This window comes from Parasteatoda tepidariorum, chromosome 5 (assembly GCF_043381705.1).
Source record: "Parasteatoda tepidariorum isolate YZ-2023 chromosome 5, CAS_Ptep_4.0, whole genome shotgun sequence".
NCBI classification, from domain to species: domain Eukaryota; kingdom Metazoa; phylum Arthropoda; class Arachnida; order Araneae; family Theridiidae; genus Parasteatoda; species Parasteatoda tepidariorum.
This window is the reverse complement of record NC_092208.1, coordinates 71,502,637-71,519,334: the sequence shown is the minus strand read 5'-3', so window position 1 is coordinate 71,519,334 and position 16,698 is coordinate 71,502,637. Positions and strand designations below refer to the sequence as shown.

Here is a 16,698-nt window from a genome sequence, read left to right as displayed (position 1 = left end):
ACGCGCCAAGAGATGGAGTTAGCGAAAGCGAAAATATTTAACATATGGTATTAATTTTTTAATTAATTTCGGTTTTTAAAGCTCCCATACATTGCACATTTCATAAATTGCGTATGAAAGTTCGATTTGGAAAAAAAAGTGTTCTTCCACGCATCTTTTAGGATTCTTCAACGTCAAATTCCGAAAGATATTGTCCTGTATCCCCAGTATTACATTGTATCTTCTGTCTATTATGCAACTCCATATGTGACACTGTAATTACAACAAAAGTTCGGGTTTTGCAAAATAAATCAAACACATTATTTGTCACATTTTAAGCTTTCACTTAGCAAAACAAAACATTTTTGCTTTCTAAGAAACTTCGAGTAGTGTTAACCTAAGTTAAATGTTTATGGGTGTATAAATAAAAGAGTAAATAAAAGTTTGAAGTTTTATCTGCTTAGTCCTTATAATTTTGCATAATAATGCTTTAATATACCAGTTTAACGTGAATTAACGTAAATTTAAAGCCACTAACATCGAGAGCGATAGGAAATATTAAAAAAAATACTACTTATAGTAATAAATAAGAAAAAATAATGAGTTATTTGTTCTTTATTATCGAAAGTAATATTTTCACGGTATCTTACATCATCTTATTTCATGCTAATAGTAAGAATGAATCACTAAGTTGCTAATTTGGGTTTTTTCGCCTTCTCTGTTTCTCCATTCATAAACTTAATCAAAATGATTCACTATAGTACTCTCGTGTTAATTAAAATATTAAGAATTAGTAATGAAGGCTTTTCCATTTTTCATTGTTTGTTGTGAAACTAGGTGAAATGGCATCATGCTTCAGACTGTTTTTTATGCATAGCTAAATATGCCGGCAATTTTATTACACGTCTAAATCACGTAAAAGTAACTAGAAAAAAGTACTGAAAGAAATAACCCGGAAAAAGAACCACATTTATATAAGTCCATTGAGCCTGAATTTTGTGTAATTAAAAGTTTATTCGAATGTGACAGGATACTTCATAAAATTAATTTATTCACAACTAAATTAAAGTTTACGGAAAGAAACTTTTAATATTTTATAGTGTCCTAACTGTGCATATCCTATAATTGTATTATTATATATTTTAGATAATTTAAATCAGTCTCTCAGAAGTCTAGTTATATAAGTTTAAAATATTAACGAAAGTTTATCATTTTAATAAAATGTTTAAAATAATAACTAATTGAAAGTAATGCATTCAAATGCATAGTACAAATATTATATCACGAATCTACAGTACTAATATATACAATACGAATATTATATGCGAATCGCAATATAATTATTCGGTATAATTACAGAAATCTAGAAAATTTTTAAAGCTTCTTAAGATTTCTAATCAATCAGTAAAAAAGAATGAAACGCAAAACGTTGACACTTCAAATAAATCCTTTTATAATTATTAATTTAAAAAAAAGCTCAATTAGATTCGAATGTACATTTAATTTCATCCATTACGGGCTCAACGACCCCCGAATTCTTTTAACCTCAAAAAAAAGTTAAAATTGTGCTTTTTTCAAAATGATTTTATTTTTTAGCTTTCGGGTTAAATGGTGAGATCATTGCTTCCCATAATACAACGCTTACATAACCTTAATTATCATGTATACTTGTAGTCATGATATAAGCAATTTAAAATATTTAACAAAAAATTAAATACATAAATAAAAGATGAAATTTTATATCAACTGTTGCTCTTTGCTGTTTCAGTAAAGTCAGATTTTTATATATCTTTTCTTTAAGTATACTGTTAGAAATTTACCGAAAAAAATGGTTAAATAACAATTTATTTAATTGTTTTTTTTTTACCATATTCAAACAAAACAGTCAAATTCCCATAAACAAGATGGTATTCAAACAGTTAACTATGAGGAAAACCATTTATTAATTGTTCTCACCTAATACGATTAACCAACCAGAATTTCATCGCGCCAACCAGAATTTTATCTCCACCTCGTTAATTGCTGCTGGGCACGTATTATAACAGACGGAGATAATCTGTCACTCTCATGACTGACAGAATGGGAGTTCAGTTCCACTGTTGACACCACAATATTTTCACCATTCCCTTGAATATATGAAAAGTTTTCTGTGCCCTGCACTCCCCAATTTTCACCCTGAAAGATTAGAATATAATACTCTCATTGACGCATAGATGGCAGCAGCATAAAGCTGCTTAATACAAAATAAGTCTAGTATTTCTCATCTCTTACGATAGGTGAAACAATTAGATAAACTAATTAAATCACATTCCACAGTTTATTTGATGAAACACAACTCAATCATAACCTAACTCCAATGCCCAATACCTAAAGAAAAGCCTAGATTCAATGCCCAAAATTTCTTCGTTACGGTTTTGAAACCGTGCTAGTTGTTAATGGTTAAAAAGCGTATAGTATTGTATTCATACTGTTTTTAGCACACTAGTTGTAGATGGTTTCAAAAACGTAATGGTAAAAAATTTTCTTTACGTAATACATAAGAAAAGACTATGTTAAATACATAAGAAAATGCAAAGAAGTAAATTAGTGTTATTTAAAAAATAAAAGATCTGAACTTTAAAGAATAAGCAGATCATAATAATAAAAGGAAATTTCAAAAATTATTTTCAATACAATTGTTCAGAAGATCTAAATTTCAGAATTATTGATTGTTTTTTAGTGAGAATAAGACTATTTTTTTAACATTTTAATTGAAATTCCACTTGACATTTTAAATTTAATAATGTATTGCATTAATGATTCGAATAATAGCAGTAAATTTAAAAAAAACAGTAGAAATAAGTGGAAAAATTAAGTATATCATACTAGACGAAGAATTCCAATTACCATTCTATTTCTTATAGTTTTTTAAACATAAAATTTTTTACCTACCATAAGGGAAACTTCACCTTTCTCATTCTCATCGTCAGTTATAAAATGATGTTAACCTTTAAATTTAATTTTTTGAAGAATAAGGCCCAAAATTCAATGAATATATTGCTTTTAAATTGTACTTTTACAAGTTTCATTACAATTATACAAACGTTATCAAACGATATTTTAGCGAAAGAGAGTTCCTAACTTCATACTAAATTTATATCGTTTGTTTTTAATTTAAATTATTTACAAATAATTCTCAAAATTAATATACAGATTCATCACATAATATACATTGATAAATTATTTTTTTTTAAATAATATTTAAAAAGCTTAATTTTTAGCATTCTTTTGATTTCATATCTGTTAATATTTATAGTTCAGTTACGAATGCTCTGAATAATTTTTTGATAAATTTAATTTGATAATATGAAATGTTTCTTGTTAGCAAACGATATTTGAGAAAATTAAAATGAAATCATAAATATAAAATTTCTGATCAGTTTACTGTATTAAGGATATTTGAGGTGTATGGCTTATTATGAAAATTAATGTATTTTAAAACACTATTTTTAAACCCTTGTTTACGCTATGATTTTGTAGTGTTTGTCATGGCATAACGAAGAAATAGAAACAACTCGTGTTTTTTGCCTCAAATATTTACGTTAATCGTGCCAATCATATGAAGTTTTCAAATATTCGAGAATAACTAACAGTAATATTTCTAAGAATTGTAGACACATGTTTCTAAGTCATCAGCAAGGTCACAACAGCCAAAGCATTTTAATAGATTACATCATTCATTCTTTACACAGAAAATAAAACGATCTTTTTATGTCCACCGTGGCAACGATCACATGATTTTTACTCAAACAAAATGGCCGTGAAGTCAACGTAAGTTCTCGCATTTCCTAGGCGACTGTGAAGAAAATTCGTGAGAAATTTTATTCAATTGCATTTTCCCATCACTTTATTCCCTTAAAGAGAGAAGAAAAAAAACTGCGACTCGAAAGGGAGTGTTTTTTTACGCGATTGTTGTGAATGGCTTTGGAATTTCTCTAGTAACTCTCTTCGGAGGCCTACATCAGGGTTGGGTGCCTGAATAGAATATTGAACGCGAAGATTTTTCGTCTGGCATATCTTTTTGAGCTATTTCGATTTCAAGAAAGATTTTTAAAATTATAAGTGAAGTAATATATTCACACAAAATTGAATGATAACGAATGCAACTTTATTCTATTATGCAAAAATCAATTACAGTGTTAGAGAAATTTATATAATCTATTCTGACAAATCAGTTTTAGATTCTAACCTTGTTTTTAACCCTTGGATCACTAAGTTTGAGGTCGATTTGGTTGCGGTCGGACTTCTTTTTGGTTGGTCTTAAACCGGATTTCTTAAACGTTTTTTACGTTTTTAAAATTAAATTATATTCTAAAAATTCTGGTATAAAAATATCTTTAATAATTTTGTCTACTTAGTAAGTTTCATTTTGTTTAAATTGAATCTGGAAGCAAAAGAATTCCAGCAAAAAGAGGTAGGGGTGGACTATGAGTTCTAGATCTGTAAAACTCATCAGGTATTCTCAGAAATTCACCAATTATAGAGAGTTAATGTGTAATTATATATGTTTATATTGGTTTTGCCACTTTGTCCCAATTGAGCTTTTGTGCTAATTTAGATAATTGCAATATTTTGGAAATAACGTTTTGTAATTTCTAATAAATGTCCATTTGCCAGAATCAAATAAATCATCCTTTGAACAATTTTTGGCCTTAATATTATAGACATCTATGGGGAGAAATTGATCTCACACTTTCCCAAAATTGAGTAAAAATGTGTCAGAATAGCTGCCAGACCACAAAGTCTAATGTCGTCTGTCTCAATGGAAACAAGAAACAGCACGTTTAAAAGAAAGTAGTTTCTCTCTCTCCGACCCGAGCCTATATTGACCCATTTTGAAATAGTTAAACCTCGTAACCATAGTCAGACAAATGGCGTGGAAAAGTTAATGGCATGCTTAAGACGAATGGCGTGGGGAGCTATTTCCATAGAAGAGTCGAATTTGAAAACCCCTTGTTCTCCTTATTGAGTATAGTGACGTGGTCAAAATTGAAGCAGCTTTAGGAATTAGGCTTCATTTGCGAATAAGCATGAAGTCAAGGTAGGAAAATGATAATTATCGATCTGAAGACATTCTACATTCCATATCTCTGAAATAAATTTGGAATGAAGGCAAGTGCAGTAAACTTTTATCTAATTAGATTTTCCTTTCGAATATTTGATCGTTATAAACTGATGAAGTTTGAAATTTATCACGTTTGAGGATGATATGTGTCATTTTTGGCAGTATTCAAAGTGAGCATGTCACTCAATAATGAGTACATGGGTTTTCAAATTCGACTTTGTTTCAAAGCTATTTCGATACATTTTTTGCTTAAAATTGAGGCACTCTTTTTAACAGTGCCTCGTAAGCTTTAGTTCTATTTTGAGTTGAGTCCTCGGTTAATAATAATAATGCATTTCAGTGCTAATATTTTTTTTAAATATTTTAGTACTAACATTATTCATCATTTTAGGATTTTAAAAAAAATTATTATTTAGATGCAAATAGTGTTGACAGAAGCGTTACGTTTTCTCAAACTTACAACAAACAGTGTATGATGCTAATAAAACGTTCAATAGAGGATACTATTACAGTGCTCTGTTACGCTGAATGTTTATAGTGTAAAGTATAACCATAAGTCCTCTCTGCTGAAGAAGGCTTATGAAAAGTTATTCTTGGCTAGAAATTTCGGATAGCATTGAGACAGAATTTTGTACAAATTTACTGCTATCTTATTATGGTTTTAAGTTGAATCATTTTATCGTACTTCTTAAACTTGGGAAAGATTTTCGTATTGCGATTTGCGGCAGAATAATCGCCAACTCTTGGCAACTAAAAAAAGAAAAATAATACATCACAGAAGAGAGCTGACTCGGTGATAACTCGTAGTCACTCCCTGGCGAATCTCCATAGTTATTATTTTTTTATATAAAATGGCAAATTTAAAATCTATTTGGTGCCTTGGCGATTGTAGTTGGCTGATCATGATACGGAAATATCCCCTAAACTTGAAATTACAATAATATGGTTCATCGTGATAGAATTTAACATCTTATTAATGTGTTTGCAAATTTTTACCATTCAATGTTCAAAACACCGATATTATAGAACAACATTATATCAATAATAATTATAGTGTAGTATAATATCACTAGAACAAGTAGCATTAATCGGCAAGGAAAAATGGAGACATTTTCAGATAATAAACAATATACGAATCTCCATTAAATAAAAAGAAAAAAGCAGTTAGCATGTAGAAGCAAGTTACCAAGGCAACTGTGAAGCAAATTACCAAGACAACTAAGAAGCAAGGTACCAAGGTAACTGAAAAGCAAGTTACCAAACCAATTGAGAAAATTCAATTTAACCGAGTTTAGTTTGTATGTTACATTAGCTCGGGGTTGCCGTATCTCTTTGTAGCTCTTTGTAGCTTTGTAACTCTCAAAGAAGAATCAGTTCAATGTTGAATCATTACATTGATCTATAACATGTTGCAAATTTTCTGCAACTTAATTCAATTTAATTTTGGACAATAAATTGAACCATATTCCCATACAAATTAAACTATATTATCGTGTAATCAAATTTGTACAATAATGCAGTTCGATTTGGCCTCTTTTGCTGCAAATTTTCAAAATACTATGGTCTAACGTATTTCAGGATTTCTAACAGCATCTGATCTCATAGTTTAGAAGTTATGAAACAAAAACTGCGTTTTATAAGTTATAATTAAAGTTAATTAATTAAAAATCTGTGTTACTGTGCAAAAAATGTTTCTTCGATTATGTTTTTATTCAATATATTAGTAAATGTGTATTTATTCTGCAAAAATTAAAGCTTGAATGATTACAAACTTTAATGATTGAATGCTTGATTATTCACAAATCATGCAAACTGATACTTAGTTAATTCAAATGTTTTTAATAAAAATTGGTCAGTTAATTTTAAATGTGTTCTCTTTTTTTTCAGAACCATTCTCAAGATGTTAGCAATTTTGATAGACAGTTCACTGCCAGCAAGCCTGATCTCACTCCTTCGGACAAATTAGTCATTATGAACATGGATCAGAATGTGTTCAACGCCTTTTCTTACTTCAATCCTGAGTTCGTGACACATGTTTAGTTTCTAAAACATGTTTTAAAAAAAATTGACACGCAGCTCTCTCTCTCTCCCTCTCTCTCTTTTCTCTATATACATTTTCAAGGGGGAAATTAGGTAAAACATAAAAGGAAAATTGACTTTAAAAAAAAATAACATTTCGTTACTTATTTCTACACTTTTAATTTAAATGGCGCCTTTACTTTAAAACTAAATCTATAATTTTTTTCTAATATATCTTCTTCTTAATTTTTTAAAGTTTCATAATTATTCTGTAACACTTGAACCAAAGAATATGTCTTGATCAAGTCAGATAAGGAAGAAGAAAAACAAATCTAACCTTTTTATTATTAAAACTTTTATTTATTTATTTTACATTTTACTATAATTTGGTATTGATAACTATACGAATCGAAGTAAAACACAAACGTAATAATGTTTTTAAAGTTTTTTTTTTAGTTCTTTTATTAACCGAAAAAAAAATTCGTTAAGTTTGTTAAGAAATTTTTTTTAAATTATTACTCCAGCATTATAACACTGCAGTAAAATAAAAGTGGAAATGCGTAAGATAAATAGCAGTGTTTAAGATAAAATGAGTGGCATTTTTAATTGTTTATATAGGAATGATGCAAACTTATTTGAATTGCTCATGATGATTTCATTTTATTTTATAACCTTGGTCGAACAGCCAAACCAATTTTCGGGTTCACGACTACCAATGTTCAACTCCGTAGCAGTGGTAATTTTAACCTAATCCAGAAGATAAGGGAACTCCTGGATCAAATATTCGAAAAAATTTGCTTTCGTGGAAGACTTCTTGGAGGAACTAACCCGCATTTGCGTTACATGGAGAGGAAAATCTCCCATGGTTAGCCTGACTGCAAGGAGACTCTAATCCCTGTTCGATCTACCACTGAGGATACTTTACGTCACTGCTGTGGTCAGTGTGAGCCGGGTGTGGAATTTGAATCGACCAGCCATCGCTGAGATTCGAACCCGGTTCACCTCATTGAAAGGCGAACGCTCTATCTCTTGAGCCACTACCGCAAGCTCGTGATAATTTTCATCTACACAAACCATTTCTTGACGGTTTTATTATTCAATCTTAATCAAATGGCTCGAGATTTTCCTAGTCCTCAATCAATACGTGAATCATTCCATTTTTATAGAAACTTGTTAACCATGTAACAGTTCAAGTAAAGAATTAAAAATTTTAAACATTTAGACGGATTTTTGATCTCAAACGCGATCTCATTTTTAAGCAAACTAATTCATTATATTTGTTTTGAAACTTGAATTTTATGTAACCTGCAACAATTTTTGGAGGGGAATCATAAAAATGCACTAGCTTTTCTAGAAATATAGGAAAGAAATTTTGCTGCGAACACGTGTCTCTAAAGCCTGAAGAGCTATTTAAAATACACCTGCCCTGAAATAATGTACAAGAGGCTTAGGCGCTGAGTCATAAGAAAGCTTTTGGGTATTTTGAGAGAACAATGCATACTAGGTGAACGGGAAGATCTAACTTTGAACTCTACGAGATCTATAAACAACCTGATGCAGTAAATTTTTTAAAAATAATCGAGACAAAAATGGACTAGTCAGAATGCAAAATGATTACTTAAAAAAAAAGTTAAAACGGCATAGCTCATACGTACTTGACCTGCCTGCAGACCCCTACTGACATGGATTGATTGTGTTAAAAAAGAATTAAACACTCCAAAAGATGAAAACTAGAAAACAGTTGCCAAAAGTCACAGAGACCAGGAAGAAGATCAGGACCTAATCAGGGCAGTTAAACCTATGAAGTAATGGATACAAATTTAAAAAAGGAAACTAGAATTTCGATGTAACATAATTTGATGAAAATACTTTAAAACTTAATACACTGATGATCTCATAAAATATTTTATATTTTAAAATTTCTTTGCTTATTTTTTTTCTTGCTCTCTTAATTCTGTCTAAAATACGCTCAAACAATCTCACACAAAAATGAAAAATAAAGATTTAAATTATTCTGGAGCCGTTCAAAAATTTGCATGTTTGGATAACTTATGCATATTTAATGATATTACAATTTACTAATCAAAAATATAGGTTTTATAATTTTAAAGCAGTAATCAGCTTTTGTTATTTGAGCACAGGCACGCATTTACAAACTCTTCAGTGATTATAAAAGCACACAAATGACATATTAAAGTAGATTTAATATATACACATGTTTTACTCCATAAATAATTGTGTCTTGTAATATATTCTATTATGTGCTTACAATTTTTTGACATATTTATTACTCTTCATTCTCGTAATGTAACAATTATGTACAGTATTGATATTTTAATAAATAGTTACAACTTGTTAGTTTGTCTTTTATTTTTCAAGTTGTACACATAGAAATTTACTCATATTGTGAAAAACTATCAAAACAATAAAAATTTTTGTAGAAGTAGTAAGAAAATCGGAACATTGGTTAGAAATAATCCCTATTAATAACTTTTGATCTAATGATCGGATTTTCACGTTCTAGGACTACCTTAGGGATTCAAGGAGATGACCTCAAATATGATTTTAAGTTACGAAAATAGACCCAAAAACATAATTCCTCTGCAGGAACATACTTTTTATTGTTGATGGATTTGGATTTTTAACTCTCAAAATGTAGGAGGAAGCCGCAATCTGGAATAGCTGGTCCCAATAGTTTGGTCAAGAGGACCGTCGAAAATTTGAACCCCAAAATTTTAATTGAATGTTAATTTGACTTTTTACGTTTTTTGTTGCATCACGAGAACTTTTTAAGCAAGTTGAAAAATTTTTGCACAGAATTATAAAATTAGTTTATCAAAAGACTCCATGCAAAAAGCGATTCATAGTAATTGTAATTAATTAGTAAAATTTTTAATAATTATTTATTATTTAATTTAGTACAATGTATGCAAATTTTGACAATTTTTTAAGGAATGTAATGTTATACGACAGAATGCAAAATTAGAGCGAAATAAGTACAATAGTTCCTGCGAAATTGAATTTTAAATACCTGACAACTTAATATACCTTCTTATGTTTAAAAATGATACTTTAAAATGCGAAGTTCTAAACACTTTTGTAGAAAACGATTCTATGCGAAGTTTAAGAAAAAAATCGTTTTATAAAATCAAATCATAAAAAAATCTTTCTTTTAATCGTTTTCTTATTTTTCATTTTTAAATATCGATATTTTTAATAATTTAATACTGAGAAAGAATAACCTTTAAAATTTTTATTTAATTATAATTGGCATTTCAAAAATACATTTCATTCTTTAGAAATAACGTCAGTTCTATTACAATTAAAAAAAAAACTGAGTTGAATTTATAATTTGCGTCAGGTATGAGAAATAGAAACAATTTAAATAAGACACATTAGACAAAGTGAAGGCCGCTTAGACTTGAAAATCCTGTTCATATAGAAAAGAAGGCCATTGAAAATAAGTTCATTTACTTCGTCTGATGGTTTAAGCTCATCAGCTTACAGCTCCATCTTTATTAAACCTTTGTCCTACATAATGTTTTTGAATCGAAAACATTTTCAAGTAAGGAAAAGAGCGATTTTTAAGGTTCTGTATTCATAATTTCTTTAAAAAAAAACGCGTTAAGATAATTTTCAAATTCTACTCAATTTTAAGTTTTTTTCTGTTCATTAATCAAATGATGTCTCCGTTTGCCTTATTTTATTTTTAAAAAAATCATATTTTAAAGAGAAAAATGGAAGGCGTTTTTTTGGTCAACCGATTTTAGGGTTTTTGAAATGAAACGCCGTGAATTGATCGAATTCTATTGAGATATTGTATTTTGAATAATTAAATTTCTAGCAATTTTGCAACAATTAAGGAACTAAAACAATTTAAGTTTACAGTTTAGTAGCTAAAAGTTTAATTAATTTGAGTTTATAATTAAGTAATAAAAATTTAAAGTAGATTTAACGTGTTTTAGCTGACACATGGAAACAAAATTTTGCATTCATTTACACAAAAATACTATATTAAAATTAACTCATAAGCTACTATTGTGCTATAATATTTTTAGTAATTAAAAATCATATGCAAAAGTAAGAAAATTATACATTTCAATGAGCAAACTCTTTTTAAATTAATATCATTTTCATATCTTAAAATCGGTTGGAGTTTTTGTAACCATTTTTATGTTATTCTCTTGAGCAAACAATACATAGTAGAAGTATTAAGAACTTTTTTTCGAATAATATGGGTTTTAAACTCTCTATTGTAATTAAACTTTAATAAAGATATGAGCAATTTTAAAATTCTCTTTTGTGCATTATATATAATTGTTTAAATCATAATTCTTATAATAAAAAAATATTAAATTTGCCTATTCCTTTCCAGATAAGAAACAGAAAGAAAAATTTTGTAATTTATTGGTGTAAATTACTCCCTAAAAAAATACTTGATATATTGCATCTTATTTAAATATTGTATTTAAAGGAGAGAAAAAATAATGCGATTTTTTTTAAAAATAATTCTAGAAAAATTATATTTATTTTTAAATTTTATGAATGAAATGATATTTTTGGCGATAAGTAATTGCATAGTAACAGTTTATAAGTTGAGCAAATTTTGAATGCTGTTACTTCAATGTTGTTTAGAAAACATGAGTATAAATTTTATTGAAATTTATATAGTTTGAAATTGATAAGCAATTCGAAATATTTCATTTACTTTTGCTCAAAAATTATTTCAATTTTGTTAACCCTCTTCAAAATAGTGTAGAACTTGAAAGGGTTTTTTTTTTTTAAATATTCTTTCTTTTGTCCTATATTTTATATTTTTCTTTTCATGAACGTTGAAATATAGCTAGTTTTGTGACCACAGAAATTTAGAGAATAAACCTGACCAATACAATGTACCTGCGGTATGAGTCGACCTAATTACAGGTTATTAAATCAGAGACATAAGTTCACAAGGAGAGATAGGTTATTGACACTATTCGTAAATTAGCTACATTTCTTACTAACAGGTATTTTGCACTTTACGCGAATAAGGGTTCTTTTTGAGAGAACGAAACAAAGTATATCTTATTAAAGTATATTTAACAATTGTATGTATGAGCAAATAGCGTAAGTTGGACTTAATGTGGCTATGATATTTTCTTTTAAAATAAACAAAACAAATCATATTTCATTTAAAAAATATGCGCATTATGGACAAATTCACTAACTTTGGAAATCAGAAATCTTAAAAAAGTTAGAGTTGTTTTACATATCATACTGCTCGGAACTAAAGGTAATTTTTGATGTGGCTGCACATGCGCACCAGAAGTGTAGATGCAAATTTTGTACTATCAATGTTAAAAAAGTGATAAAATAGTTAACGAGCATGCCTCAATAATTTCAAAATGTATGTATGGAAGTATGCAGGACTATAGGTAAAACTGCGAAATCTCTCTTTTATTTTTAATAACAGTTATTTTGGACTTAATGTGTCTTTGGGTTCTTTTTGCGAGAACAAAAAAGTGTATTTTATTCCAAAATTATATGTGTGTGCAAAATCAAAAAATAAGTATTGATATGGATGTTTTAATACAGTTTGTCCTTGAATTCGATAATAGAAATTCACTGGTAAATATAAAACCTCCAGATGTCCAATTGATTATCAGTAATAGATAAATATACAGTTTATTGAAATGTCAAGGTTGTGTATCGACGTTTATATTTAAATTATGAGAATAAACCAGTATTTCGTCTCACCTAATAACATTCATTGTTCAGGTATATATTTTTTTATTTAAAAGTTTTAATCTTTTAATAAGTATAGCAGAGCGGAGATAGTAGGCTTAGCTTTCAGTTTTTGATTTTCCATTTTTTTTCTAAAATATCAACACCACATATGACTATTTGAAGCACTTAACTATAAACTGATTAACATTTAAAATTTTTATGTTGAATTAATAAAAATATTTTTATAAAATTGTTCCGATAATGTCAAATTATACTGAATTTGGATTGATTTTATAGAATCGATGTAGTAAGCACATGTTAGAAAATAAAAATAAAATAAGTACTAATTAACAAGTACACCAGGGAAATTTTTTTTAATGGTTTTGGTTGTCAGAAATTTTTTAACACATCTTAGATACATTCGTATTGCTGATTTAAAATTTGTAATCGATTCCGCTCCACAAGCTACAGTTGTTTTTAAAAATGATATTTTTAGTATATTTTTTTGTCGAAATATAAAGCGGTATATATAACATAAGGTCATAGAAATGTTGCGACAAGCTTTTAGGTAAATTAGGGCGCATTATCAGGATAAGAATGCATAGGAACCAATGCTTAGAAATATGGTCATACATCGCTATGGGCGCTATTCTCTTATAAACTATTTCTTAGTAGTGTTTCTAAACAGGTCGTAATAGGGATGTGACCCTAGTTGCGTACGCTGACATTTCCGAGAATGGGTTTCTATGCACTTATAATCCTGACGGTATGCACTAACTCCCCAAGAAGTTTGTCGCAATCTTTATGCGACTTTCTGTTATATATAACATTTTTTTTTAAATTATGTAATTTGACAAAAATATAATAGAAATATCTTTTGATAAAAGATCTGTAGTTTTAAAAGCAAAACTAATTTCAGATTTGAAATTTCCACACTCAAATTAGGCAAAATCAAGTATTTGTATAAATGCAACAAATAATTTGTTCTCCAGTGTAATTCAAGTAATAGTTACTGAAATATTAAACTAGTGATTTAATTATTGAACAAGATAGTAAACAAAAATTTTATTTGGGCGTTCATAGTTTCAACGAAAATATAATAAAAACCCTGTAAAAATTTAAAATTATTCATGCGTTAATTATAAATTGTTTATTATTTAAAAGAAAATCACCCTTTAGAAAGTTTTATAAATCTTATACATGCCCTATTGCAACGTCACCTCTCAAATGCCAACGTGATACAACGCGTCTGTTAAACCGAAATATCTTCCTCACTGTTTCATAAAAGTTTTTAATAATTTTAATATGTGTGCATACATGGATAATACAAATATAAGCATATATTTGCTAACAAATGCAATCATAATGTAAAATATTTGGAATCCTTTCAGCGTATCAAAATCTTCAGGTGATAGAAAACATTTCATAGCTTTATTATAGTAATCTAATGACCATAAAAATTTGGACTATTTTCATTTTCAATAATGTAAAAGCAATTATTTATAATTAATTTAGTAATTTAAAATCTCAAAAGTTTAATTTAAAATTCTTAGCAATTTTTGTGTGACGTGGTCAAGAAATCATATTATTATTTTATTTTATACTGTTAAGTACAATTCAGGCTAATCGAAATAATCTTTACTACTTTATTTTTTCGTGTTTTGAAATTACTTCGTAACTAGGTGTTTATTTCCAAAAAAATACAACATAGTTCTAAACAAGTATTTAACGCTGTTTTTCGAAACTCTGTCTCCAAGGAAAACAAAAAAAGCCATAGTTTGAGTACCTTACACTTTAAGCAATGCGATGATTTTAAACATAATCTTGCCGTTAAAAATTATCTGGTCTGCTTTAGAACACACAAATAACTTAAATATTTTAAAAGTTATTAAACTTTTTTTTTAAGAATCGCCAATTTGGTGACATTTTTTCACCTAGATAAAAATTTCATAATCACTGCCTTATTCTCAGTTTTTGCAAACTTTTATGAGTCCAAGTAATGCAGCAATGCAGTTTATAAGCATTAAAAAATTAAGCCACAAACTCTTTATATTTTCACAAAAGTGTGACTTCTTTGCATATTGACGTTTTGCGTCATTTACAAAAATAAGCGTTGGCCGCGTTGGCTTTTGATAGGCTAAACTTGACCTAACAGTAGTGAGTAACAGTTGCAAACTCACAGCAGTTATAAAAATAGCATATTATTCGCAAAAAAGCATCCGTTTACGTTACGACGGAGCATTCGAAAAACAGCTTTAATGTATAACTTGCTATATTCAACACTTTTGAAATTATTACTTTAGACAAACTAAAAAAAAATGAATCAAAATACTTAAACTTTAATTTCTTAACACCACTTAAATTATTTCTTAAGACAAAATGAATAATAAATATAGTGTTCCTAATAGAGTGAGGTGCCACACAAGAAAAATATATCTAACGATAATTTATGCACCTTAATTTTCATATAGTTTTTTGCTGGGTAATTTTAATGCTTGTTGGCTAAAATTGGGCTTAATTTGTCAACCTTTTACTTACTACCGTAGAGGGCCAATACTAGAGGGTGGAGCCCGCGGTACTGATGAATAAAATAATCTCTCTAAGATACACATTGTTTATGAATTTTTTAGAGGCGTTTTTAATTTGATTATCTTGTCTGCGCTTGAGGATTCACTATCAGAAACAGATGTTGCCCTCTGAACTGGGAAAAAAATAATAAAATTGATAAAAGTAAGTCAATACTCTCAAAAGTAAATAAACATTAATTAGTTTATCTCTAGTTTCACTTTTGACTGTTCCGCATTCACTTTGTAAAACAAGCTGAAGTTTCAACTAATTTCATCCTGTAAAATCTTGCACTAAGAGGCCACATGTTTTGAAAGCAAAAAGGTACAAATAACAAGAAAAAAATTCTTTTTTTTTGTTTAGAATTATTTATGTGTAATTTTTTCCATAATCACCATCCTTGTTATATATTTTTAGGAAACATGTCGAAAATAAAATAAAATAAACATACATATTACGTATCTCAAGCAGTTAGGCGAGAAATAAAAAGAAACATAATCAAAATTAGACAAATTATTTTATTTTATTTCATCACCGCTGTTGAACAACCTATCCGTAACGGATAGTTGGCTAAGAATGTTCAATTCCATATTGTTATAACTATATAACGAACCCAGAATATATAAGAACATTTGGATTAAGATACGGGCCAAACTCCCCCTTATACATGGTAAAAAAAATTTCAAAATTGCGCAAAAATGTAGCAGAATAGCTCCGTAACAAAATTAGTCAGCTTTGGAAGCTCCATGTACTCATTACTGAGCATAGTGCTATGCTCAAAACAGCATTTAAGGGAAAGTGGGGTTAGACCCGGGTAGCTAAGGTTCGAAGGCCTGTTAGAGCTTAAGTGTTCGACCTAGAAACTGTTAGATTTAATCAAGATATCCATTGTTTATTTGCTTACGATTTCTGAAAAGTATTGTACATTAAGTAATTGTACATTCCTGAAAAGTCTTTAATAAACTACTTTTTTATAAATGACTCTTTTCTAGAAAAATCAAATTACTCCACCAGTAGGTAAGACTGAGTAAACATGTTATTTCTTAGGGAAATTTATAAATACTAATACAGTGGAAGAAAAAATAACAGGTATTTCTATTTTATTTGTCAATTTTTGAAAATTACGCATGAAATTCGGGTGTACAAAGCCGTACTCAATGATAGAGGGGGGGAGCCCGGCCAAATTTTTTTACAAAATATATAGAATCTGTAACCTAGTTTTCTAAAAGGAAACTGCAGAGTATTTCTTTATTTCTATATAAAAACTGCAATTTTATGTAAAAGGTCCTAAAATATTCTGCAAAATATGGCTGTATAAGGCTATT

The 16,698-nt window shown here is 28.6% G+C and overlaps 1 protein-coding gene across 1 annotated transcript in view; it reads left to right on the top strand.

Moving 5' to 3' along the window:
• The window catches only part of LOC107449617 (protein kinase C, brain isozyme), a 170,748-nt gene extending 161,288 nt beyond the window's left edge, over positions 1-9,460 (top strand). Inside the window, exon 16 of the mRNA XM_043040695.2 lies at positions 6,971-9,460. Coding sequence (XP_042896629.1) covers positions 6,971-7,123 — 153 coding nt within the window. The 3' untranslated portion in view covers positions 7,124-9,460. The remainder of the gene's footprint in view (positions 1-6,970) is intronic.
• The last annotated feature ends 7,238 nt before the right edge of the window (positions 9,461-16,698 follow it).